The sequence below is a fragment of the Balaenoptera physalus genome (genome assembly GCF_965194825.1).
Source record: "Balaenoptera physalus genome assembly, chromosome: 13".
Lineage (NCBI taxonomy): Eukaryota > Metazoa > Chordata > Mammalia > Artiodactyla > Balaenopteridae > Balaenoptera > Balaenoptera physalus.
The window spans coordinates 38,290,751-38,312,760 of NC_138892.1; the positions used below are offsets into that span (position 1 = coordinate 38,290,751).

A 22,010-nucleotide genomic window follows, 5' to 3' on the forward strand; every position below is an offset into this window, starting at 1 on the left:
TTTCCTAGCATCCCTAGGATAAATTCCAAATGCTTTTATATAGCCCCTAAATCCCTATATTATCTGGTTCCTGTTTATGTCACCAGCTTTATCTGTCTCTACTTCCCATCTTACATGTTATGTTCTTAACATACTTTATATCTATTTCTTGTTTATAACTACTTCTGTCTCCTTGTGTGCGTATATCCTGTTCCATCTTCCTCCTCATCCTTTGTGTAGTAATGATAATAATGATCTACTTTATATGTAATAAATATTTAATAATCACACTGAGTAGCTGCAGTATGCTAGGCACTGTTCTACACATTTTACATGTATTTTCTCTTTAAGTTTTTACAAAGATTTTGAGGTGGAAACTGCTATTTCCTCCACACATGAAGAAACATAGCTTTCCAAGCACTGTGGTATATAAAAGTGCAGGTTTCCTGAGCCCTGTTTTCTCTGAATTATTTAGGATTCGGGATAAGGCCACAATTTAAAGAGTATGTAGTCCAGTCTTTCAGCTGGACCTTGAGTACCCTATCTAATTTTAAATGGTCTCCATGAGGAGTCAAAAAAAATCTCTCTCTTTATACTCTGAAAAGAGTAACATAATTTTTTTCATAGAGAATAATTAGTTTCTTATCTGACCCCATCCCATCCTTCAAAATGAGCAACAAATGTATTCAAATTAAACACCTTTTTTTAAGAATGAGAAATGGAGGTAATTTCAAAGTGGTGTAGCTGCTTTATAACGTTGATTTTTTCTGATATAATTAGCCACACATATTATCCCAACGTTTGATATAAGAATAGTAATTCTGGACCTATACCCCGAGAAAACCATAATTCTAAAAGAATCATGTACCACAATGTTCATTGCAGCACTATTTATAATAGCCAGGACATGGAAGCAACCTAAGTGTCCATCAACAGATGAATGGATAAAGAAGATGTGGCACATATATACAATGGAATATTACTCAGCCATAAAAAGAAACAAAATTGAGTTATTTGTAGTGAGGTGGATGGACCTAGAGTCTGTCATACAGAGTGAAGTAAGTCAGAAAGAGAAAAACAAATACCGTATGCTAACACATATATATGGAATCTAAAAAAAAAAAAAAATGGTTCTGATGAACCTGGGGCAGGACAGGAATAAAGACGCAGACATAGAGAATGGACTTGAGGACACGGGGAGGGGGAAGGGTAAGCTGGGACGAAGTGAGAGAGTAGCATTGACATATATGCACCACCAAATGTAAAATAGATAGCTAGTGAGAAGCAGCTGCATAGCACAGGGAGATGAGCTCGGTGCTTTGTGACCACCTAGAGGGGTGGGAGGGAGACGCAAGAGGGAGGGGATATGGGGATATATGTATGCAGATAGCTGATTCACTTTGTTATACAGCAGAAACTAACACAACACTGTAGAGCAATTATACTCCAATAAAGATGTTAAAAAAAAAGAATAGTAATGATCACTAATAAATAAGCTATGTAAGAAATTTAAACGTGTGCTTGAATCAATCTAATGTTATTCATCCCAGTAAAACGTTCAAAGTTAGTGCCTAATAGCAGGGATAATTAAGTTCCTTTATTAAAAGAAAAAAAGTGACTAATTAAGGTAAATTTAAATATAATGCTGACTGACATCTTAATTGGGAGAGCATTCTCTATATTTATTTCCAGAAATATAGGCTCTTATATTAGCTCTGTATGGTAATTTTTATAAGGACTTTGAAGATGTGCTTTTTTCCCATAGTTATTTAAAATTAGCCTTTCAGGAAGCAAGCTTCTCTACCTTGTTTCCACATTTCTAAGAAGGGCACTGATTACGTCCTATTGCTAGGATTTCATAAAAAATAATTCTATAACAAAAGACTTTTCATTCAAAAATATATATGTATGTGTATATATGTTATATTTTATGCATATATATATATATATATACATGAACATACAATTAAATGTCTTTATTTCAGATTCTACATACTTAAAATTTTAATTTGGGGCTTGACTGGGGTATGATTGCTAGGCAAATGAATAACAAAAATTCTTGGAAGAATAAAGATTTTTTAACCTCTTTTAAAGAGTCTCAAATATTTTAGCTATTTTGAATCAATATTAACTTTAAAGAAAAATTATTTCTGAAGAAGTATGATGATGAACCATACTTAAAACTTCTGAACCATTTTCTTTCATGTGTAAGGATCACTAGAAATGTGCTTCGCTATTTATTTTTATCTGTATCCCATCATCTGTCTTTATATGTAAAGCAATTTCTGCCATCACCCCGGGTGCTCTTGTATCCACATAGAACAACCATTCACAACTTAACCTTTAAGTTCACAGCTTCATTACTTCCAATGTCATTCTCTACTCCAAGTCAGACACCTCTCATGCTGTATTCTGAATCTTATCATCCCCAAATCATTCCTGTTTGAAAATTGCTAATTCAAGCATATCATTTCTTCCTATCTCCTCCCTTCAGCTCCCTTTATCAACTTCTTCTACTATTGTCTTTTTAAAAACTTCTATCCTTTCCCAGTGCATCAGCCCCATTTGGTCCTCTTCTCTCTCCCTGTTTAGCTTGAATTCTATGTCCATAATTTCACCACACTCAAAAATTCCTAAAGCCCATCACTCCTCTTACATTTGGTGACATCCACATTGTAACTACAGCCACCAATGAATATTCTTTCTCCATGGCTACATTTGGGCACCTCTGTGCTGCAGGAGAAAATTAATGCAGGGAAATTTGGACCAGCTTCATTTGGGAATTCAACACTGCCAAGTAATCCCAGTACTTTTCTCTCACCAATCTTCTTTCTACTCTCTACAACTTCTGTTGGAGACCTCCACTGTCCTCAAACCCACATCTTCTGCAGGTGCGTTCACATTCTACTTCAGAGGGAGAGAAAAAAAGAGACCAATCTGAGTCCTCTGAATTATTTGCTGCCAAATCCACACTAACACTTGCCCCCATCCTGCTTTATTACAGAAACTAGGTTAATCTCTTCTTACTTAAGAGCATCCTTTCGCATTTTGTCTGTCACGTTATGCTAGTTTCCCACTTGTACTTACACATTCAAATTCTGCTCTCTTCGGTGTAGTGGCCATCAGCATTTAAACATTCTCAAGTTTCACCTATTGAAAGAAATCCTTTCTTCATTCCACTTTTCCACTTCAGTTACTACCTGTTCACTTCCCAATCTGGTGTTAATAATTGATTTTTAAAATTTCTGAGTCACCAACTTGAACCTTAAGAAGCAAGAGGCAACTATATTCCACATATGGAGTTCATTTAGTAAATTATTTCTAATATGAACTTGTACATTCAAAGTTAGCTAGTTTATAAACAGAAGGCCCATTCATTCAGTAAGAGATCTAGAAGATTAAAGTGAGGCAACTTAAACATTTAAGAATCCTGTTTTGGAATATAAGATATATGTTAGTTGATAATGTCTTCTTGTTTGTGTCTGGATGTATGCTGATGTTCCCAAGGAAAATATTGTGCCAGTAACTGGATTGATCTTATTCATTAGAGAGTACCTTAAAACCTGTTTTCTAGGTCAATGAAAAATTGTTATTTGCCTATTACTTACAGTGGTCTTTAACTGAAAAATGTTAATTCTTGACCAGAATCTCTCTTGCTAGTCTCGTAACCTTGACAATCTGGAGTAGAAAGAAAAAGAATAAGAGGTTATATGTTCCTGTAAATAACTGCCTGTAGAAAAGAATAGCAGTTTTTATAAGAAGAAAAATCACTTTATCCAGACCAAAAAAATTATGCAAATATATATTACCTCTGATATGAATTTATAATATATTATCACAAACTCTCTTAGAGTTATTTACGATTATAGCTTTGTCCTTTGCAGAACATATTTTTTGAAGGTCGTGAGCTGAAATACTTAATATTCTAAAGTGAAATAGCTGCTCAGTATTGCTCTTAAACTAATTGACTATAGAGGAGGAGAAAGTTCATAAAAACTATGAAAAGTCAGATAACTTATATATATTGATAAATATATTAGAACTTTAAGCAATACTTCTTGAGTGATGCCTTTATATTTGTGTTCCTGTTTATTTTCATCATTTCTCTTATGTTTTATATTCAGGGTATTTCTATAGGTTCAAGTTTCCTATTTTAAAAATGATAAATAAATATGTGAGAAATATTAATATTCCACTGTGTACAGATTTGTTCAACTTGTTTTATTGGAGAGCAATTCCTAGGTAGCTAGTAGACTGAGGAAGATTATTTTGTCCATGGTAATAACTGGCCCCAAATACTTTTGGCAATTTTCATGAAGAGCACAGAAATTGCCCTTTTCTCAGAACTCATCAAAGAGTTCACAGGTATGTTGACAGGAAAACCACTTTAACCGCCTGGAATGTATCTCTTTTGGGTCTTAATTTTCTTTCTGTTGCATATATGATGTAAGAAATATGCCTTCAATTTCTTAGGACATTGTGATGCCAATTTGTATGGACAATTATGTTTTCATTTATGTGAAAATTTAAAGAGCTTGCCACAGCTGTTCTGCAGCTAAGGTCAAAGAACATGCATTTCTCTAAAATGCACATTTAATGAAAGAATACACAGTTTCTCTGAATGAATGTGTTTGGAGGAGGCATGTGCAGGGTGTGGCATCGCATGTCCAGCTTCTCTTTATAATGATTGTGCAATAAAAAAGGGAGCTCTCTAACTTGCGTCATTTCTTAGATAGGAATCTCTGCTTCATATTTTGTTATATTGACTCTATTTTATGAGCTATAGTAAGTTTTATTTTTCTAAGAATTAGTCTATTATGCTTGTACAGAAATTTTTAAATAATATTCTCATGGCCTTTTGTTGGATTATTTAAATTCCATATTTTCCCAGTGCCTCTATTCTATCCAGGGAACAAGTGGGCTACTTCAAACACTACATTTAAATCTACGTTTTTGTGATGATTTTTGGTAGCATTGGTGAACCAATCTAGTTCATTTTCTCCCTCAGAGCAACATTTATAAACAACTGTCCAGATAAATAAATGCTTCTACTGAAAGAACCCAGTTAGCACAGCTCAACATTTACATTGGCAGTTCAAATAGAGAAGGAAGAATTCCGTGTGGCAGGGGAAGAAGAGTGATAGAATTTTTTTTATACTTTCTCATGATCTGATTAGTGGCACATAATTATTATTGTTACAGCACTTGTTAGAATTATAAAATTATGGATCTGGAATGTACAAATTTCTTCTTGCCTCAAATTAAGTTCAGGAGATTGAACATCAGAACCTACTAGTGATTTTGACGAAACCACGTACGTGAACTAGAATCCAGACATTCTGACCCTCAAACCAGTGCTTTCTTCAAGTTGCTGCCTTTCCAAAAGTCTGCTGTATTTTTCTTAAGGTCTAACAGTAAGCTTATAAATCTGTATGAGAATCTGAGCACCACTTAGTAAGTTACTGCTTCTATTTGTAAAGAGTAGCCTGAGGCGAAAAATATTCTTTAACAAGCTGCCTGACTTCCTCTGGGGGTTTACTAGAGGCTGGGAAAATGTGGTCATGCATGTTTCAGAGTGGCTCATTTTCAAGAGACAGACTTACTGGTCAACTATTAGAACTGCCCTCAGCCTGATTATGCTTTTGGACGCAGTGAGTATGTGTGTCACGGTGAAAAAAAAAAAAAATACCATGTCTTTCTCGTATCTGAGCTTCCACACATCTGAAATGATGCTCTTGTTTTATTCCATGGCTTTCTTTGGATTGAAATGTATCCATTAACATTTGTGTGCTTTTCTTTTCCATCCGTCCTTCTTCATCTCATGAAAAGCACGTCAGGGTAAGTTGAATCACAATGGCTGCTGAACATGTTTATTTTCGGCACCATCCTCTTTTTCTTTTATCTTTAGTATTTCTCTTTTCAGTTGTAACACAAGCTGCACTGCCTCTGACCTAAAATGAAAGTTGTGAAGTGTATTCATTTCCTTACCATAAAGGGAATCATTGGTTCAGAGAAATGATGTTCACATTCAGATTAATCATGTTGTCCTTTCAGCCACTTCAGTTTCTTCGGTTCTATTACACGTATATCAAAAGGCAATCCAGATGACATTTCCCCTGTTTCTCAAGTCACTCTCTAGGAGTTAGTGTGACATTCAGTGAGGCTTAAGTAATAGTTGCAGGCCACTTGAGTACTTTTGACTGTGCTGCAAGGCTGAGACTGCCTGTATGTTTTTCCTAGTGCTTTGTGGTTCTCCACCAGCATTATATTCAAGAGATAAGTTTATTTGTTGATTACTAAAACTACACCTATATGAAGAAGGTTAAATGCTGGATCTTCCCCAGAAGAACTTTTACACTTAGATTCCAAAGTAATCCTTGGTTTTGGCTGAACCCTTTGGTTTTGTGTGTTCTTTTCTTTCCTATACTACTAGTTAATTTTTAAAGCTTTGAAAAGGTATATTACTAAGATTACTGTTTCAAATTTCAAATCCTGCTTTTTGAACTAAACTTAGAATTTGTTATTTATTTCTAAAACCAACTGGGCTTCAAAGTAAAACAAATTATGCATAATATTATAAAATATTACCTTCGTGTAAATGTCTGCATTGGTAACATGGTGAGCTACAAAACACTTTAGATCGAGAGAGGTTTTGCTTTTACATTTAAAGCAAAACATTTTGAGGGGACAAGTAAAATGGCTCCAATAAGATGCAATTATTCAGGAACTGTGGAGAGTGTCACTAATTGGCAATATGGATATTTTATATACCAATAAAGGTCATGTGCTTTGTTCATTAATATGGTTTATATTTGTTATATTTTTCCTACTCTAATTTTAAGTTATAGTTACTATTACTAATTATTTAACAATGCAATATTTACTTAAGTAAGGATAATTTATGATATTAAATTCTAGGACGTGTTCTTGCAAATGCAAGGTAAGCTGTTATTAGAATACTATTCAGCTATGCTGGCCAAATGCAAGTTGTAAGATCTTACTTTTTAAAAACAATCGATATTCTGACATTGGATTTTTAAAGCATTATTTTCATGTCATCATGAATTATTGGCCTAATGATTTTAAGTTTCATGAGGAAATTGAAATAATGAAAATAATGTCAAGAAATACAACTTCATTCCCCCATCCCTTTTTGAATGAAATATTGAAAAATAATAGATTCATAATGCATCAATATTTATGGACTTTAAGAAACTGATATAATTACCTTAATTGGAAAATTCAATTTCTTGTCCTGCACATGCTCCTGGAATTTAAACATTTTAAGACCTCAAAATTATTCCCTTAGTACAGTTGCTAAAAGAAAGCTTAGGAGGTTGAATGTCAGGAGAAGATAGTACAAACATAGTAAAGACGTGGGAAGATTTGAAGTGGAAAGAATATTGAATTAGGAATCAGAAGACAAGACTTTAAGCCCCAACTTTCCCATGTGTTTGCTGCATACTTTTGAGTGACTGACTTATATTCTGTGTACTTTCTAATATTGCTGTCAACTTCCCAATACTCACAAGAGTATGAGAAGATATGAATAATCTCAGAAGCATAGAAACTATAAACTTCAAATCTGAGTTAAAGAGGGCTCAAAATTAGATGAAGCACTAAAGCAATCTAGTCTAAATGGCATCCATATAAACCTGAAAAATTACCAGTGTTCCTCCAGTAAGTCCCCAATATACAGTCAGGAAGGGACTGGGAAGAACAAACCACAGTGTCTTGCAAAAGTGAAATTGTTTACTGGAAAGTAATACAAGCCCCTCTAGTTTTTAATAACAACATGAGTAATTGTATTGCTCCTTCGCATTTGTGCGTGCGTGTGTGTTTATACCCTTTCAATGGTTTTGAAAGTGATTAAATTCAAAATAAAATGAGGAGTGAAATTATGTAAATCCCTACTCAAATTCACAAATAAATTTCTTTCCTGAGACTGTGCCCTCCATTTCAAGTAGCTTGCAGGGAAAAAAAAAGGTCTCAACATGAATGAACTTTGGTTTTATGTAATCAAATAATTTCAAGCAACCTAGCATGTATTCTGAGAATCTAAATAAAACACTACTTAAATGTATAATGGACTTTTATATGCACTACATGTGAAAATGTGCCATAACAGGATACACAAACACACACACTTGCACTTACACACAGACAAAATCGCAGCATGCCGTGCTTTCAAAATCAAGTCAACCTTGTTAATGTCGGATTTGAAACTCTTAATTTTATGGAGCTAAATGTGTTTACTTAGGTAATCAATGTCTGAAGCAGCTGATTGGGATTTGTAATATATTTCTGTTTAGAATAATTATGTTAATTAAGATATACATTTTCAGCTTACAGAAGTTAAAAAATTTGAAGTGGCACCATATTTCCTTCATATTTGCTGACCAGAATTTCAAACAGTTTCTCAAATACGTAATTTTAATTTTCATGGAATTGATCAACAGATATAGATTTCTGAATGATGAGATTATAGCTCATTGTCTGGTTGAAATTTGAGGAGATCATGTTCTATTTACCCTCTTGACTGTTGAAGTTTATGGGAACAAGAAACATTTTATAATTAATAATGGTGTGAAGTCTATGTAAATTTACTGTTATATTATGTAGGGAAGATTTATTCTCTGTGCTACACTGTTAAGAAGTAGATTCAATTGTCAAATTATTTTGACTTATATTTCATTCTTGGTTCTTATCGAGCCACATATTTATTTCTCCCGGTTGTATCAATAAGTAAGTACTTGTTGTGTGCCACAGTAAGTAAATAAGCCCTAAAGATAAATTATTCAACCAGAGAATTACTTTGTATTACAATAATACAAAATTAATTGAACTGAAACAAATTACAACAAATTCAGCTTTTCCATCCTGATTATACAAATGGGGCTAACCTCCTTCCTCTGGCCAAGATTCAGAGCCTGTTTGTAGTAGGGAACAGCAAGAAAAGAAAAGTCATAGCTCCTTTTTTCTCTTATAGGGTTGAGGACTGAAATGTGTGATAGTGAGGGGGTAAAGACTATCTATATTGGCCAGGAAGTCACATAAATGTATGCCTAAATATGAATGAATAAAAAGGAGAGAAATAAAGGTGGGAAACTATCATTGTCTTTAATTCTAACAAAGAGGCGGTTGTTACTATCTTCCTTTTACGGTTATGAAAAGTTCAGAGAGGTTAATTAGCTAAAGGATAGTGTGGGGTGTTAAGAGGCTGACTCTGTGACCAGGTGGCTGGCACTCAAATTCTGGCTCTGCACTCACTGACTCTGTACTCCAAGTGGCCTCTTTTCTTCAGTGTCCTCATCTGCAAATGTGTATCAATATGTATCTTATTGGATTGTCCTGAAGATTAAATGACTTACACATATAAAGCACTGAGGATAGTGCTTCACACATAGTAAGTGATATATGCATGTCAGCTGTTATTATCTGAGATCTAAACCCTAATTTGTCTGCATAAAGAAACTTTGGTCTTTCAAACCATGGTATTATATCTCAGAAGGATATGAAGTGGTTCATATGAACAAGAGAGCACATTAGATAAAGTTCTATTATAGTACTCACTGTATTCAATTGTAATACAATTTATTTAATTACATTTAAATACAATTTTAAATTTTAAATGAGAAGTATAGTAAGTGCAATAACTAGAGTATATACACGTTATAATATTTGTGTAGAAGAGAAAATTAATTCTCCCTGTGAAAGGTCTTGGCATCTTAACAGGAAGGATAAAGCATAAATTTTGTCAGAAAGATAAGTGTGAGTTTGTCACAATTATGATGCAAAGAAGGATGCTCTAGGCAGAAGAAAAAGGTATATACAAAGTCATAGAGGGTAAAATAGAATGAGGTATTTGGAAAATGGCAAGTATTTCAGTATTGCTTGAGCAGAAGAAGCTGGGAGATAGCCAAGGGCCAGATCACCAAGGGTCTTATTAGTTGGGCTAAGATATTTGACTTATATTTTCAGTTGCCTGCTTAAAAACCTCAATGGGGAGATTTTTAAGCAGGCAACTCTTACAAAAATATTTGTGTTTAGAAAGGTCTTTCTGGAAGTTAGAACAAGGATGAGAGGTAGGGAATACCAAAGGAGAGGCAGACTCTGGGAGTTCATTTCCATGATCTACAAATGAGAATTTGAACAAAAGCTTTGGTAATAGTTGATCAGTTTACAAAATGTCATATTTAATGTTAGAGAGGGCACATTTCTTCCTGCAGCCAATCTGTGTAACAGGTAAGCAAAATTCTTACTTCTTTTTAAGATGTAATAAGTAGTTGGATATTAACGAAGACATAGAATACTTAAAAGCTGCCCTTTGATCAAGGATCCTGGATGGTTGTCAACACTGAGAGTTCATGGATTACAAAACAGCAATCTTTCAAAAGATATTCTTGGCTAGATCCTGCAAAGAAAAATGCATGGTGCAGTAGAAGAGCAAACTCTCATCTCCAGGACTTTAGTCTTGGGTGGGAGATGAGGCCCATGTATGTGCTGCTCATCAGCAGTCTTTATGAGCGATGCTGACACTATGAGTTTCCAGATTTTGAAAGATAAAAAAGTCATTGTGGGATCTGGGATGATCAAAAATAAAAGGAAGTTTTATGATTTAGGCAAACAGTAAGATTCTGATAGTGGAAGAAGAAGAGAAAGAACTTACCAACTCTGGAAAATGGTACTTGCAAAGATGGAATTATTCATGTTCATATTATTTGCCAAAGTAGGTTTTCAGTTCTAGTGAAAAATAAGGAAGGATGATTAGAAAGGAAAACCAAGACTAAACCGATTTCAGTCTTTGTAATCCAGGTTAAGGATTATGCTTTAGGCATTCGAGGAACCATTGAAGGGTTTTCAGAGGATAGTGCAATGATAAATAGCTCACATATTGGCCGTTTCCTTTGTACAAGTCACTGTTGTCATCACATTACATATATTTTCTTATTCAACTCTCATACCAACCCTCTGAGGTAGGTACTGTTATCAACTTCATTTTACAGATGAGGAAACTGAGGCACAAATAGGTAAAGTGACTTGTCTTTGGATGCACAGCTAAGAAGGGAGGGCACCAGGAATCCAGCCCAAGCATTCCCACTTCAGAGCCCACTGTATTACCTACTCTGCCATGACAGCAGATTTTTTTCATGGCAGTGTATTGCAAGGGTAAGAAGCTTGGAGAGTGGGGCCAGTTAAAAGACAGAAAAAAGAATAATGGCAGTGAAAATAGAAAGTGAAAGAAGATAAAATACAAAGTATGAATGGGAAATTGACAGGCATTAAATGGAGGGTGACTGAAATGGCCAGTCTGAGTGACAAAGGAAATGATACCATATGGTATTTAGACAGTCATGTCGCAAATTGGCAGTCCCAAAATAGCATCCTAGGCTAAGTGGTCTGAGAATAAAGTCTCTTTTCACTGACAGCAATGAACCATCCACATTGGGAAAAATACGGAAAAGGAGACTTTCCTGCCCCCATGGTTTGTGAATTTTTGAGTAACTAATGAATTTCATTTCTCAGAGTTTTATCTTCTTATTGAATTTGTTGATTTACAAGTTGTTCTCCCAAACTGTAAGGGTACGAGAACAGAGACTTTGTATGCCCCCGGACTAGGTTAGGCAGTCAGTCATTAGATTTTTATAGACCTACCACGTGTCTGGTTTTTGTCCTCAAAACAAAAAATAAAACTGACTAAATCTCTGACTCAATAAAATGTTAAAGATATTCTAGGGAAAATTGTTCAGTACTAAGGGGCCTATAAAAATAAGTAGTAAATATTGCCCCTGGGTCCAGGGTAGGATGGCTTCTGAGAGGAAGTGTTTTTGTTGTGTCTTGAAAATCAAGATAAAGTGAGTGGGAAGACAAGACAGGAAGGTGTGTGGATATTGTTTAGTGGGAAGGAAACAGAGCTTAGAAATGTAAGCCTATTCCACCTATGAGGTCAAAACTGAAATAATTGGAGGAGGACATAAAACCTGAAAAGGAGGAGCCAGACATTTCTATTTGGATGGAATCATTTAAGCAAAATCATACTTGCTTAAATTAGTCTGGATTAGGATTTAGGAACTACAAGCCTGGAAAATACCCTTGATTTATTTACATTTTTAGACATTCTCAATCCTTTATCTAGAAATCCTTGGGTCTAGACTTTACTAGGGTGCCCACACTTTGTTCCTGTCTTCAGATCAGGCACAAGCAAGTGCAGGCTGCCCTCTGCACATTTCTGTATGAACTTGCCAATTACTCACACACCTGAGCGTTCCCCAAGTGCTGGGCCTTCTTAATGTGTCACATTCCATTGACAGTAACTCACTGACACCCTTATCAAGAGAGTGTGAGGCCTTTGGAGGGAATCTAATGGTATTCTTTATTGCAGACAAGAATGTGTTCCCTGAAAATACTCAGTGACTCAGAAGTTTTTCTGATTCAAAATGACCTTCCCTTACAATTAGTACTTTTCTTTTTTTTGTTTCCACACAGGAAATGACAATCCTGTACCTGAAACTTCCTCTAGAAGGAAGTGCTACTGATGTCCTCTAAAATCTGGTCTAAAACTTAAAACAAAAATGGGTGCCCATAACTATAGTAATGTATAAGTGATTTGAGGGGAAGGGATGGTTAAATATTAGATTGTCTAAAAGAAAGGAAGGAAGGAAGGAAAGAAAGGAGGGAGAGAGGGAGGGAAGAAGGGAGGGAGAAAGGAAAGAAGGGAGGGTAGAAAAAAGGAAAGAAGGGATGAAGGAAGGATGGAAGGAAGGAAGGGAGGGAGGCAAAAATGTTTCTTCAGGCCTGAATAGAAAGACAGTAATTTCAGACGCAGGTGTGTACTGGGGAATGTGATTATGACATCGCTCTGGAAGAACTGTCACTGAACCTTTGAAAAGGTTGACTCTGGGGTACAGAGAGAATGCATAAATTTCTACACATGCACTGGACGAACAGAGAACACCAGTATATACAAAATGCCTGTTTGAGCCAAATCAGTTTTATATTTAGTATTTCTAATATTTTTCTGACAGTGACTTCAAAATATCTAATGACAACAAGCATGGCCCCATGAAATTAATGCAATACGTGCCCTTAATAATGTTATGAAAACATCATGTATTAAACTCAGTGATTTCCAACAATTAGAGCATTACCCATATTGCTTTATTTTTCTCACAGTGCCTCTCTCTCCAGCCAATATGCCCAGATATATGTCTCTTATAAATTCTGTATAATGCAGACTTTTTTTATAATAGAGAAGAATTAAATGTAATATTGCTTTGAGAATTTCAATGCATTTCTTTACATAATTAAAACTGCCCTTGGGTTAAGGAAAAGCAGGTCTGGAGTTAACATCATGTAGCACACAGTCCTAGAGTAAAATCCAGTCATCCACTCCAATCTGGCCTGTTTCTCACAGTTTCAAGTGTGTCATTTCAAAGGCCTCTACTTGGGATTTAGCCCTGTCAGCTGAGGACCAAATGTCAGAATCCACTGGACTTGAGCTCCCTTATTTCATTATCTTTGCAAACTCTTACTAAAGTTATTGTCCTATAAGAGTTTGTGATTTTTAACACAATAAACAAAGCTAAAAAAAAGAAAAATTTTCCAAGGTTTACATCATCCAATGATTTCTCAAACAATTGTATGATAAATTTCTGTTCAAAAAGAGAATAGGATTTGAACACACTGGATTACCTCAACCAGATTCCTATCAGGGGTCGCAAACCAGATCAGACTCTTGGAATCGTGTGGAATGGGTGCTATGCTGACAAAGTGGCTAAAAAAATGGACTAAAAAATACATTATGGGATGCAAGTTACTGAAACAAGAAGCAGCTAAATATAAATACTGGCTGACATGTTCAACATTCACAACTATTTACAGAGCACCTCTTTGGTGCCTGACTTTGTTCTAGATAATTCAAATGCACTTCTGAACAGAGTATGTATATGAAACATTGGTCCTCCTTGAGCTTATTTTCTTTCATGCGATGACAGATTGAGGAGTAAATGACACTGTATGTTCGAAGCTAAGTGCCATGGAAAAAAAATAAGGCAAGGAATGGGGATAAAGAATGTCTGCTTGGTGTTATGGGAAGGAGGGGAAGAGACATTCAGAGGGAAGGAGACATTTGAGTAAAGATTTAAAGTATGTGAGGGAGTAAGGCATGTGAAGATAGAGGGGACAAGCATTCAAATAGAGGGAACAGCAGATGCAAAGGTCCTGAGGCAGAAAAAGGCCTGGGCTGTTTCCAGGGAGCAACAAGGAAACCAGTGTTGTGGAGTGAGATGGGAATTGAGTCAGAGAGATGAAGAGGGTAAGGTGGATCTTAACAGCTGCTTGAGCTTTTATTCTCAGTGAGACAGGTAGTAATTGGAAAGTTATGAGCAGAGAAGTTACATTATCCAATTTAACTTTTAATAGGATCACTCCAGCTCATGTGGTGCATTTTTTTATTAAGGAACTAGTCAGAATTAAAATGTTCTGGTTTTCAAAAATGGCGTATGTACAACTCATGTAATTCGCTTGTGAAAATGTTATGTGCTTCCTAGGTGTTGAGTGCATGTTGACTTGCTTTTTTGCTAAATGTAGCAAAAACCAGTTGTAAATGTATACTTGTTTCTTCCCCTTTAATGCCACTCACCTGTCACATAACTGGAAGTATTTTTTTCCCTAATGGATATAATATTACAACTCTCAATAATGCTCTTGGCTCTGTGGAAGCCGACTCTAAATTTTCTTGCACGTAGTCTGTGTTCAGTCCTGCCTCTGACCCTCCACCCTTACTGCTCATCCAGATTGGAATGTCATCTGTAACTCCTTCCCACCAGCCCTTCAAAGTCAGTTCAGTTGCTGCAAAGCCTTCACTGATCATTTCCATGGCTACTAACCCCTTCTCCAAAATCCTCACCCTCAGAATATGCATCATTGAGTTTTGGCATCTAATTGTACATTGTAGTATGTTTTTAAACAGTTTCATGTGTTTGCTTTTTCTACGTAACCAGGGATCTCCTGGAAAACTGGGTGCATGTCTGTATTTCCACAGGTCTCAGCTAACAGTAGGTGCTCAATAAGGACCTGATGGTTGGTTGTTTAACCCTTCAACCCATTTCCGTCAATATATCTGTCACAGTGAGACTATGCTATTCAAATCTGGTTTTCAATGAAGGAATGTCACTGGGAAGCCTGAGGGAACGGGTGAGGGTAGAGCAAGCCAGGTGAGGGAGCCCCTCTAGTTTCACCTTGGATTCATGGCACCAGTGTCGCTGTTCCCTTTCCCAGGTGCTGAATAGCTTTACATGCTTCTTTGCTATCCCATGAAATGAAAGAGCAGTTGATTTATGTGTCTCTTCATCTACTATAACTTTAATTTTTGTTTTGCCTCCCTGGTTCTTTGTCACACTGCATTTTTTTTGGTAGCATCCATCACAGACACGGAAAGTTTTTGCTATAAATAAAAAATAAAGGCATTTTTATTATATATTTTAACATATTATAGTCCACCACAATGAACAATTAATCACTTGGTAGTAGGAAATAATTAAATGCTTCATTTTGGAGTTCCTAAGCATGAAAGACACACAGTCAACGTAAAGCAATATGTGTAAAAATGTGTGTGTAAGATCAATGCATCTAAGGAATAGAGAATATATTTTCCAATATAGTCCTGGCCAGGTATATATCAATTTGAGTTTCAAAGAAAACAGAAACTTGCTATTTCAATCATGAGCGATCTGCAATTGGTTTTGTAGATGGATGTCAAGGGTCAGTAGTAGAGATAGTGATTAAAGATGCATTTGTCAAGGTTCTTTACAACTTTTTGTTATCAGAAACAACCATTTGTTGTCATTGAGATGTTTTGCTTTCATTAAAACCAGTAGTGATTATAAATGGAAATAAGTGTACTATTGAATTTTACACCTTACATTGCTTTGTAGTGATGGAAGTCAATTTACCTCGGAGTTCTCTTCAAATGAGAAGTAATTTTGTAGTCTATACAAAAAACTAACTCCTGAGATAGCCACCTGGACCCAGAGAGCATACTAAAATCAAGCATGTCACTTGAATGGGGCTAAAATGACCAGCTTGATCTTCTGCCTCTATAAACAGGCATTTATCTACTACTGAAATAACAAGGGAAACAGGCAAGACAGATGGAAGAAGCCTCATTTAGATCCTGTAGTGCATGCCAGAATATGCATATGTTGGCCAGTTTCTTGTTTAAGGGATAAGATATTTGCTGATAATAAAATTCAGCTTCTTAGTCCATTAACATTTAATGTTTGAATTTTAGTGAATAAGTGTTGGGGAAAATTATTTTTAGATGTCAGTGTTTCATTTCTAATAAAATCAATGGATGATTTGCATGTATTATTCAAAGGAAGAAGGATTTCTGTTATTTCTGTATTAACTCATAAAAAGTTTATAAAGGATTATTGGGTTTTTTAAAAATATTGTCATTAAAAATAATCACAGCCATCTTTTCCCATATTACCTGACTAATAATCTTTGCTGTATACTTCAGGCATGAACTTCTAGAAGAAGCTCGGAGAAAGGGATTACCTTTTGCCCAGTGGGATGGGCCCACTGTAGTCGCGTGGTTAGAGGTAAGAGAGTTAAACCAGAAGGCTCTTAATCCAATCACTGCTAACTTGATAGTATTTTTAGAGACAAGTAAAGACCGGTTCCTGACATCCTAGTTTTCCAATAGTCTGGAATAACTTATAAAGAGAATATTTGCTTTATCTAGGGACCCATGGGCATTCTTGTGATTTTACTCTGATGTTTTCTTGTGATTGTGGCAGAAGGAAGCAGGCCGTGAGATAAAAGAAAGTTTTGGTAAATTCTATCTTCTTCATATCTAGAGTAAATCAAGAAACAGTTTTTGAGTGATACTTCTGTTGTTGCAAGAAAACATCTGTCCCAGTACATCAGTCCAGAGCCCTTCCTCATCAGCAGGTTAACAGAGAAGAGGTATCTCCATATATTTAACACTTCTGTCTTATCCAAGATATTGCTGCCATTCCTTTGCTTGTAGTGTAATTCCTGAAACTAGTTCTTTAAGACTAGGGGCCAGCTGGATTTAGACATTTGGAGTTATGCAGGAGAAGATGCATCCCCTTGTTCCCTTCTGTGTCTAGACTGAATGTTTTAATGAAACAAAAACTACATTCAGCATTTCCTGCATAACACAAGGGTCTGGAAAAGTGAGTTAATACTTGATCAGCTTGGAGGCAGCAGGAGCAGACCAGGACAGTGAATGAAATATATATTTGACCACAAAGGGCCCCTTCATACCACTTATCAATAGTTTTCACTGCCCCTTCCATTCAGTTCTGTGGGCTGTTGGTAGCTGCTAGGATATGCTGACGTCAAGGCAAAGAAGAATACAGTCAGCCCTCCCTATCCATGGGTTCCCCATCGTGGATTCAACCAAACACATTAAACCTGAGACAGAATCCGAAGATGATGAGCCCAACAGTAAGGGACTTGAGCATCTGCGGATTTTGGTATGGGGTGTCCTGGAGCCAATTTCCTGAGGGTACCAAGGGACTGACTGTATGAACTTTTCTTGCTTGGCAGAGGCAGTTAAAACCCATTGTTTTAAAAGGTTCGGGATTATAAAATTGTCCACCTTCATTATCATATCACATCCAGAGCTAATGAATTAATCAATAAGGAACAATCAAAACTCACTTGAGTTTAAAAAATAATCTTATACAGATAAATATAAAAACATGCTGCATTTTTTTTCTTGGACTGAGTGAAAGAAGGCTGTGTCTTGCTTTATTTTATTCTTTTATATCAGTCAGGGAATTTTTAGCTTATTAGTGATCAGAGCTGCTTCTTCCAAATATTTCTTTCAAATTACTATATTTAAAAAATCAATTATAAGACAAAATGCTTAAGAAAGCCCACCTCAAAATTGAGAGCAATTCTTTGTTCAGTTTCACTCCAGTAAAATGAGCTGCAGTTTGACAGAGAGTTAACTGCTATTTTGGCAAGTGATGAACAAATCCTTTATATATTAAAAAAACAAAACAAAACAGATTTACTGACATTAAGGGGCTAGGAAATGACAGGCAGTGAAGTTTGTGCTAATTAAAACTATCCTGAGCACGCAGAAATTGCTCATAATGTGTTCCATAAAGTGACTTTATAAAATGACTTTATACAGTGACTTCACAACTATTTACAGAGCACCTCTTTGGTGCCTGACTTTGTTCTAGATAATTCAAATGCATTTCTGAACAGAGTATGTATATGAAACATTGGTCCTCCTTGAGCTTATTTTCTTTCATGTGATGACAGATTGAGGAGTAAATGACACTCTATGTTAGAAGCTAAGTGCCATGGAAAAAAAATAAGGCAAGGAATGGGGATAAAGAATGTCTGCTTGGTGTTATGGGAAGGAGGGGAAGAGACATTCAGAGGGAAGGAGACATTTGAGTAAGGATTTAAAGTATGTGAGGGAGTAAGGCATGTGAAGATAGGGGGACAAGCATTCAAATAGAGGGAACAGCAGATGCAAAGGTCCTGAGGCAGAAAAAGGCCTGGGCTGTTTCCAGGGAACAACAAGGAAACCAGTGTTGTATAATAAGTGAAATTATACAGTGGAATAAACAAGATGAATAGGTGGGTTATCCAATGAATGAGAGCTCTTAACTTTCACCTCCTTTAGTATCTCCTTCAATGCACAGCCCACTAAGAGTGATGTGAACAAATAAGTCTGATGCTTCACACACCATTTATCGACACCAAAAACTTTGTAGAAGTCTAATCAGGGATGACCTTGGTAACCATGTATTGGCAAGCATTTGGGTAATGTTAACAAGTGTGGAAATCCAAATATCTTAGCATAGAGGAGATGAAAAGAGGTGACAATCTTTAGGGTCCAGTGAAGGTATATTTAGATGTTTAGTTATTTTGAACAACTTGAGTTTACAAACTATGAAGTCAAGTCCCATCTTCTGTCATAGCTAATCATATCTGTCAAGGCAAGGTCAATTCCTTTGCCTAATCTGTAGGAGATACTATATTCAGTCATGCACTGTACCTATATCCCCTCTCTCCTTCTCTTATCTCAGTCACAGCCCAGGCCACATTGACTGAAAGATTTGACTTTTTGTGTTTCCTCTACAGAGGCAAGCAACCCTTTAATATGGCAGAATTTTTTAATTAAAAAAAAAATCAGTGTTATCTATTATCATGTAACAAATTATCCCAACACTTAGCATTTATTTTCCTCCTGGCTTCTGTAGGTCAGGAATCTGGACATGGTTTAGCTACTGCCTCTGTTCAAAGTCTCTCACAAGGCTGCGAGCAAGGTGTCAGCCAGGACAGCAGTCATCTCAAGGCTTGACTTGGGGAAATCCAATTCCAAGCTGACTCAGTTCCTTGCTAGCTGTTGGCCAGAGACATCTGTTCCTTTCCCTGTGAGCATCTCAAAGGACGACTCACAGCCCTGCAGCTGGCTTTCCCCAGAGCGAGAGCAGGCAGGAATGAAGCCACAGTCTTTTCATGACCTAATCTGGAAAGTCAGATCCCATCGCTTTTATCATAGTCTTTTCGTTACAATAAGTCACCAGGTCCAGCCCAAACTCAGAGGAAGAGGACGATACAAGGGCAGGAATATCAGGAAGTGAGATCATTGGGAGCCATCTTAGAAGCTGCGTAACACAAAGTCTTAGAAATAATAAAGCCGAATCCCTTCCATTTTACAAATGAGGAAAATAAGGCTGAGGTTTAGAGGACTTACTTGACTCGCCAATGACAAGGAAGGAATTAGAGCCCAAGCCTTCTGATTCTTGATCCAGAGCTCTTGGCATTGTACACTGCTGATTTGTAGTTTTTCTTCTCTTACTCTCTCACTTTTTCTCACTCTCATGCTCTCTCCTTTTACTCAATCTGTTCATATCAACAAATAAAATCAACAACAACAACAAAAAAAATCAGTATTTTGGCTGTTTAAAACCAAAATTTAAACTGCTCACTTGCATGTGCCCTGTTTCTTACTCATAGCTAATGATGGAGGTGGAGGGGGATAGGAATGGAAAGAATATTCCTTATTTAAGTGTATGTAATTCAGATGCTACAACACAGTGCATTCACCCTGTGCTGCAGATAATGTGCCGGGCATTATGCTGTGCTCATTGCACTACCAATTCAGTTGTCTTTCCAGAGCCTCACAGCAAAGCTGAAGAATCACAATCCCTAATTTCTAAAGCATTATTCATTTTGTAACTCTCTTTAGCTAATGTTTTCCAGATGTTTATAATGTTAGCCTCTTCCATTAGCCCAGCATTTCATTCTCCAAAAAGTATTTTCATATTTAGCATCTAATTGAGTTCATACACCTATAGGTAGATAGATTGGAAATGTGGCTTAGCCACATTAAAGCCTTTGATCAAAGGCACTCAGAATTCCAAAGGAGAGTTATAAACTGAAGTCGTTTATAAAACAAATGTTAATTGAGCCTTTACCAAATGCAGCTTGCAGCTGTTCTTGTCCTTAAACTCAAGAGGAGATTTGGTGAGGTGCAGCTATTATATTTATCCCTAATAATATAAATTAGTTGTTAAATTGCAGACCCTGAAGGCTACATTTCCAATCTTTGTTTCCATTACTGCCTAACTGGTTTTTTTGAATAAATTATTTAATGTCTTTGTGCATCTGTCTCTTCTGGGGAAAAAATAATAGCATCTCTTTCATGGGGTATGGTAATAAATGAGTTCATGCAAGTAAGGTACTTAAAATAATGTCTAGCACATAGACATTGTTAATGGTTAACTATTATTATAACCTGGCTATGTATTTTTCCCTATCCAACAGCTCTGGTTGGGAATGCCTGCTTGGTACGTGGCAGCCTGCCGAGCCAATGTGAAGAGCGGTGCCATTATGTCTGCTTTATCAGACACTGAGATCCAGAGAGAAATCGGAATCAGCAATCCTCTGCATCGCTTAAAGCTCCGACTAGCAATCCAGGAGATGGTTTCCCTAACCAGTCCTTCAGCTCCTCCAACATCCAGAACTGTGAGTCCATTTGTGCTCCTTCCCTCTCCCAGTGCCGGGTGAATAGCAGCATCTCCAAGTCCGCAGAGCAAAATTGTGGCAGCACACATTTCAGTGTCAGCATGAATTATTCTGAGGAAATTTAGTTTGCCCTCCATTAACCTTGCTGCTACTTTTAATAGGTTTTCAACTGAGGAACTGTGATTCCTATCAGACTTGAAGTCTGCAACCAAGACAGACTTTTGAGCTAGGCTCTAGACTAAAATTTAGATTTTTCTCCCAAGCAACAAGACGAAGAGTTTACTCTTTTTCAGAATTTTTCTTTTTAATGTAATCCAACATCTCAGGAGATGAGCAATAGGCATTAGTACTTTTTGAAGATGTAATGCCAAACTCACTACTTCTTTTTTTAAACACTTTTTTTTTTTAATTTATTTATTTATTTTGGGCTGTGCTGGGTCTTCGTTTCTGTGCGAGGGCTTTCTCCAGTTTCGGCAAGCGGGGGCCACTCTTCATCGCGGTGCGCGGGCCTCTCACTATCGCGGCCTCTCTTGTTGCGGAGCACAGGCTCCAGACGCGTAGGCTCAGTAATTGTGGCTCACGGGCCCAGTTGCTCCGCGTCACGTGGGATCTTCCCAGACCAGGGCTCGAGCCCGTGTCCCCTGCATTGGCAGGAAGATTCTCAACCACTGCGCCACCAGGGAAGCCCTAAACTCACTACTTCTTAAGCAGTTTTCATAATTATGAAAGTACCTTAGTATTTAATGTTTTATAAATACCAAGTGGATTACCTTCCTTCAAAACCTGTTTGCCTTTTATTTATAAATCCCTATTTCTCTCATTTCATCCCTATCTTAATATTAGGAAAGAACAAAATATCTAAAAAAAGGCATGCCAGATGACAAATTCAAACACTGAGGAAAAACTCCCAAATAATATTCATTCTTTCTTTAGTCCTTTCCCAAATTATATCTTTTGCTGATAAAGGATATGATTTCTGTTGTTAAATGGATTTTTCTGGT

General features: G+C 36.5%; 1 protein-coding gene across 15 annotated transcripts in view; it reads left to right on the top strand.

The window, feature by feature from the left end:
- PPFIA2 (PTPRF interacting protein alpha 2) overlaps nt 1-22,010 on the top strand; it is a 466,902-nt gene that overhangs the window by 410,132 nt on the left and 34,760 nt on the right. For all 15 annotated transcript variants that reach the window (XM_082418868.1, XM_082418877.1, XM_082418875.1 and 12 more), the window contains 2 exons: nt 16,502-16,583; nt 20,809-21,009. In XM_082418868.1, coding sequence (XP_082274994.1) covers nt 16,502-16,583; nt 20,809-21,009 — 283 coding nt within the window. The remainder of the gene's footprint in view (nt 1-16,501; nt 16,584-20,808; nt 21,010-22,010) is intronic.